Source organism: Phocoena phocoena, chromosome 12, assembly GCF_963924675.1.
Source record: "Phocoena phocoena chromosome 12, mPhoPho1.1, whole genome shotgun sequence".
NCBI classification, from domain to species: Eukaryota; Metazoa; Chordata; class Mammalia; order Artiodactyla; family Phocoenidae; genus Phocoena; species Phocoena phocoena.
In genome coordinates this window covers 76,308,119-76,314,118 of record NC_089230.1, presented here as the reverse complement: position 1 = coordinate 76,314,118, position 6,000 = coordinate 76,308,119, and the positions used below count along the sequence as shown (strand labels likewise).

At 47.0% G+C, this 6,000-nt stretch overlaps 1 protein-coding gene across 1 annotated transcript in view; it reads left to right on the top strand.

The window, feature by feature from the left end:
- The first annotated feature begins 467 nt into the window (after window positions 1–467).
- The window catches only part of SH3BGRL2 (SH3 domain binding glutamate rich protein like 2), a 49,630-nt gene continuing 44,097 nt past the window's right edge, over window positions 468–6,000 (top strand). The window contains exon 1 of the mRNA XM_065889111.1: window positions 468–518. Within this exon, the coding sequence (XP_065745183.1) occupies window positions 474–518 (45 nt within the window). The 5' untranslated portion in view covers window positions 468–473. The remainder of the gene's footprint in view (window positions 519–6,000) is intronic.

Here is a 6,000-nt window from a genome sequence, read left to right as displayed (position 1 = left end):
GAAACCCCAGCTCGGACTTTGAACCAAGCTCTTCTTGCCTAGTTTTCTTTTTGCCCCTTCGTCTCGCCAGGATCCTCGCCACCCCCGTCATAGCTTCTTCCCGGCCTCGGGTGGCCTTCCAGCCACCTGCGCGTGTCCGGCATCGACGCGCAGCAAGGAGGCGGTTGGTAAGAGTTCAGTCCACCGCCATCCCAGGGAGCTGCGGAGACTACAACTCCCATCACGCCCCGCAGCCGGCTCCCTCCCCTCCCCTCTGCCCCCCCTCTCTACCTTGGCCGGCGGTTGGGAAGCTCTCAGCTTTTATCTGCAGACCGGGCGGGAGGGATACGGATCCCTGCGATCTTCCCAGACCGGAGCGCTGTGCCCGGCGGTGGCGGTGGCGGTGGCGGAGGCTCTCAGCCGAGTTCTGCCTTTGCGTCCGCGCCAGCCCGGAGCCTCCGGGGGCCGACGGTCAGTCCCGGCGCGGCGAGAGGATGGTCATCCGCGTGTTCATCGCCTCCTCCTCGGGCTTCGTGGCGGTGAGCACGTAGGGGACCGGCCGCGGGCCGGGTCTGCGTGGTAGGGGCGGCAGGGCGCCGATCCTGCGGGAGGCGCGCGGCGCTCGCCCCGGTGCGTCTCGGCGCGCTGCGCGTCCGGCGGCGGGAGCCGGCGCCCGGCAGGTGATCCATCATCCTCGGACAATGAATAGGGCGGGGAGCCAAGGTTGGTGGGGGACCCCGGACTCACCCACGTGCCCACCCTGCACGGCCTGAGAGGGAGACAGGAAAATGGAGTCGGCGGGAAGCCCCCAGCTCCAGTTGAGTGGCTCGGGGATTTGGGGATGGGTGGTCCGAGAGCTTCGGGGGTCCCGCTTCCCTTGGTGTCAGTTCTTGCCGATTTGGGACACTCAGCCCGGTTCTGTGTTGTACGGGAGCTTGTCAGGCTGCTTGGTTTGCTAACCTAGCTCCTGAATGGAACAAGTTTAAGTGGAACTTGCTCTCCACCCTCTGTGCCCCGCCACCAAGCACGTTTCTTCAGTTTTATACCTGCGCAGAGAGAACAGTAAACCAGGTTTGTCCTGTCGTGCCAGGGGTTTTTGTTTTGCCCCTTTTTTTTTTTTGGCCTCGGGTACTATAAATATTTTTACATCTATATGTAAAATGTGGTGCGTTTGGTTTCTTTTTTCCAGTAATGCTGTGCTCAGTTTCATCTTGGGGATATATAAATTGTGGTCTCTTTAATTATTTTAAGCTGTTTTGTGTGGTCGATATTCTTGAATTTTTTTTTAGGAAGAAGTTACATAGCTAGATGTCAGACTTTAGGGAAAAATTCAGTAATATACTTGACAGCCCACTGAATAAGACAGGTAGCAGTATGTTCTACACGATTAGATTATTAAGATTTGGTTACCTTAGCTAAGAGTAAAACTCTAGATTTAAGAGGCTCTTTGGTGAGATACAGAATCGAATACATCAGAAAGTGCAATGCTGATAGCTTAAAATTTGGTCTGGCCAGTTGGTTGCGGGCCCAGCAACTCAACCATGTTTTCCCCAAATTTGTTTCTGAAGCAGGTGAGATGGAAGGAAGAAAATGTTGTTTGCAACACAACACTGAGGTTTTTTATTTAAAAAGGAATTACCCTACAATAGAAAAAAAGGCCCCCTTTTGCATTAGTTACAATAGATGGGAAATTCCAACTTATCTTTGTAGGCAGGCATGCCCTGGTCTCCCACATTCCTGATAGTTTTGGTGTTTCTTGTTATTTGGGGCTGCTTAGTCATACCTGCCTTTTATAGATGTCTGCACTGAAGCTGCACTTCATGTGTTTGGAAACCCATACTGTTTCACGGATAGATTTTTTTCCAATTCACTTCTTCATAAGAGTGCTACAGAGCTTTTGGTTTCACCATCAACTTGCGTGCTCCGATAATTGTTGCAATAACATTTTATTGATTGAAAAAGGGATGCTTTATGAATTAAGAAGCCTACGCTACCGATGTTGGACAGGTCAAACTTACGGTAATGACTTGGCTTATCCTGTAAGAAGGTCGTATATCAAGAGAGTTCTGGAACCCCACATCTCTGTTTCCTCAGTTCCATTAACAAATATTTATTGCCCCTGCTATGTGCCTTTTTAACTTTTAAATTTAATGTTGGGTGTTTTGCACATGAAGCTAGACCTAAGAGACCCCAGTTTTGAGGAAGGCTCTGACGAGTGGTGTGAGTTTGGTTGAAGTACCTCACCTCTGCTGGAGTTTCTTGTCCATAGAATGAAGGGTTGTGATGAATAACTCAGCATTGCACTCTAGCTTTAAAGTGCTTTGAATTAATTAGTTGGGTAAATGTGGATAAATCCTTATAATGACTTCTTTCACATTGACAATATACATGTTAGTATCAAAGTGAATTTATTCTTTTCCTCTGGTGTTTTACTGGGATGGCTCAGGTCCCCTCACTAACACACCCAGTAGTCTGTGTTCCAACAAGATACGGTTTCAGCTGGAAGACATACTCTGTTATCACATACCATATGTACAGCCCATAAACGCTAATTGTGTATTTTAAAGTACCTGACCTTTTCGGGTCTCAGACAACCCTCAGTCATTGAGTCCCTCCAATTGTAAATTTATCTCCTATATCAGTACAGAGTTTTTCTGTAATTAGGTAACATCAATACTTTGGGTGAGGGTAAGTTTATGATTCTATGCAAGAATGGTGATTTCTAAGAGATAATGAAGTTGTTAAGGTCAGCTGTTGAGCAGAAGAGGCTCACTAGGGCTTCCGGTATTATGCTGTATTGAGCTGTGAGGGCATAGCTGTGTTTTCCCTCCAGCGGTGTTGCATTGACCATTGGCTCTGTTTCATTCGGTGACCAACCATGACCAGCAAGTGCACGGGAGAATGAATAATGTGATTCCCAAGTCAGTTTGGTTTTAGCTGGAGTGGATTAAACCACAAGGAAGGAATGTGACTAGAAGTAGACGTGGCCAAGTAAGTCCCAGGAATTTCCAAAAAAGATGCTCTGCCCCAGTCAACAATAGATTTAAACAATCTATCTGGGGAAAACTCTCATATCTTTTTCTGATTTGCCTGAACTCTGCAGCTGCAACACCTAACAGTGGTAGTTAGAATAATTAACAGAAGGGGTGATTGCCCTTTTCTCTTCCCCAGCTCCAAGTAAAATCAGCTTTTATAGGAAATAAAAGCAATGCCACATTATTATGCTATGGCTACTTGAAAATCAGATCTCTTACGCAACTAATCATGCCGCTGTCATTCATATCATAGAGAAGGGCACTTTATTTCAGTCCTAAGAAAATAGTGTAGTCATAGAAGTGCCGTTTTAAAATCTAATTTATTCTGGTTGTATACCCAGAAGGGGAGGTCTTGGTAACTTTATCCAGGAAATATATTGATATGACTTTTTAATGTAAAAACATTGAAATCAGTCGATTATTTCATTCGTTCATTATTTTATTTGCTCAACAAGCATTTTCTAAGGGTCTGCTGCTTGCCTAGCCCTGTCCTTGGTCTTGTGGGAATTGGAGGAGAGCAGAGGGTGTGGTTTCTGTCCTCCAGGAATTCAGGTGGGGATCAGGTGGGGAGATAAGATGGGAAAGGTGAAACCACCAGTAATAAAGTACAACCCAAGGACACATGCCTCTTTCAGGAACATTCTTTACCAGAGATAGAAATTATATAGGCGGTGGAGGGATGCATTGCAGGATGTCAGATAAGGAGGAAATGTGCCAGAAATCATAAAATATACATGTGGGAGCCTCAGGCAGATGGCAGAGAGAGGGATTGAGTTGGATTTGGAGCCTGGGAGAGAGTGCCTGAGCCCATCTTGTTCAGGCTGGAAAGGGAAGAACCTTAGGTGGGAGGGGACAGGCACCTGGGCTCCCTGTGGACCTTTTGAGTACGGAGTAGACTCTGAGTCCTTGAAAGCAGCGGGTGATAACAAACTCCACAGTACTCAACATCTCAGAGATGTCTTCAGGATCTGCAGCTGGCGTGCTGTCTGGAGCCTTTTGTCCCCAGGGAACAAGGTGCTGTCTGACAGGGAGAGACCCCCTGGTATGTGATTTCAGGAGAATCTTTACCATCCTGCTTGCCTTGACTAAAATTTCTCAAAAAGGAAGTAAAGTTTGTCACTCTTTGTGAAAAGTTCTTGGGCTCAGTTGTGAGAGCTGGAAGAATACCGGAAGAGATTTTCTAGTGAAGTCCAACCACCTCATTTCACAGAGAAGGAAATTTGGGCCTAGAGATTAAATGACTTCCCCTGAGGTCATTAATGGCAGTCAATGTAGAGCTGAGGGTTAAGTGGAGGCCAGGTCTCCTGACTACTGAATGTATCCCTTTGTACGTTCATTCATGCCTTGATTGATTCATGCTCTTATCAATCATTGAAAACCTGTGAAGTACCAGGCTCTCTGTTAGGTGCTGTTAGGTGTATGATGGCCAGCAGAACAGGCACACACTCTGCCTTCATGGCGTGAATCAGTGCGGACACTCCACAGCCCAAAGACTTGGGTTGCAAACCATTTCATCAAGGAGAATGAAGGGCTGATGCTGGCTTGGGGGATGTTTCCATGGGACAAGGGGAAATGAGCTAGACAGAAGTAGTATATCCCTGGATGTTGGAGGGGACCGTCACCGGGAGGAAAATGTACAAAGAAAGCAGAGTTGGAAGCAGAGTTGGAAGACATGGACCTTTATCCACGGCTGCAACTGTGTTTTCAGGTGGGTGTGGGAGTGGAGGGGAAACATGTAGAAACTGTGCTCAGAGCTGTCACACTCGTTTTTAGCTGTAGAAAGGCGTGCCCATGCTTTGCTTTGTGTGACGTATGACTGCTGTAAACATGCAATGGTCAGATCCATTAAAATGATCAAAATGCATTGTGAAGCTTCGTTTGTATAAGGGAGCTTCTGAAAGGAGCTCCAAGGTGGTTAAAGTCAGGATGTGACCATATAAAACCGAGTGAGCATCAATTCCTCAGTGATTCTAATGCCAAAAAAAGCTAGTGAAGGTAAGCCTGGGCTTGCTAGGATCTTAAACTCAGTGCTGAGTCACATGGCAAGGTTTATTCCCATTTTACAGATGGAGAGACTGAAGTTAATTGAGATGATACACAGTAGATGGTGGGACCCTGAGTCAAAGTCTGGCAGGCAGGTGGCTCCACAGCTTCCAGAGCGAAATTTCTCCACTATGGGCCCTTGGCGGAATGAAAGTACCGGGGGTGTTCCACATCCTGCAGCGTGCTGGACGGTCCCCTGTAAGAGCTGCCCGATGCAAAATGCCAGTGGTACCCCTGACAAGAAACAGCGCCGAAGGGCATTGGCAGGGGAGGGGAGGGAGTGAGTTTAGGGAAGTGGCAGGAGCATTATAAGAAATAATTAGGAGAGACAGGAATAAGTTGGGAATGCAAGGACAAAGTTGTAAGGGAACGTCAGGCTGGGAAGGCTTGTGTATTGGTTTTCTAGGGCTGCCATTAACACAGTACCGAGAACTGTGGGGCTTAAACAACAGAAATTGGTCTCACAGTTCTGGAAGCTAGAAGGCAAGATCAGGGTGTTGGCAGCCTTGCTTCCTTCTGAGGGCTGTGAGGGAGACTGTGTTCTGTGCCTCTCTCCTAACTTTTGACAGTTTGCTGGTAATCTTTGGCACTCCCCCTTGGTGTGTAGATTATGACCCTGATATCTGTCTTTATGTACACATGGCAATCCCCTTGTGTGTGTGTGTGTGTGTGTCCTCTGTGTCTACATTTCCCGTTTTTATATTGAACTTCAGCCTACCCTATTGGCCTAATCTTAACTTGATCATTTGCAAAGATCCTATTTCCAGATAAGGTCACAGTCACAGGTACCGGGGGTTAGGACATCAGCATCTTTTAGGGGGACACAGTTCATTTCCCACAACAGCATGCAAGTTGACAGTTGAAATAGAAGGACTAATTGATGGCATTTCCCCCCTTTAATTGGAAAGACTATGGGCGAATTTCCCGAATCTTAAAGTCAGAT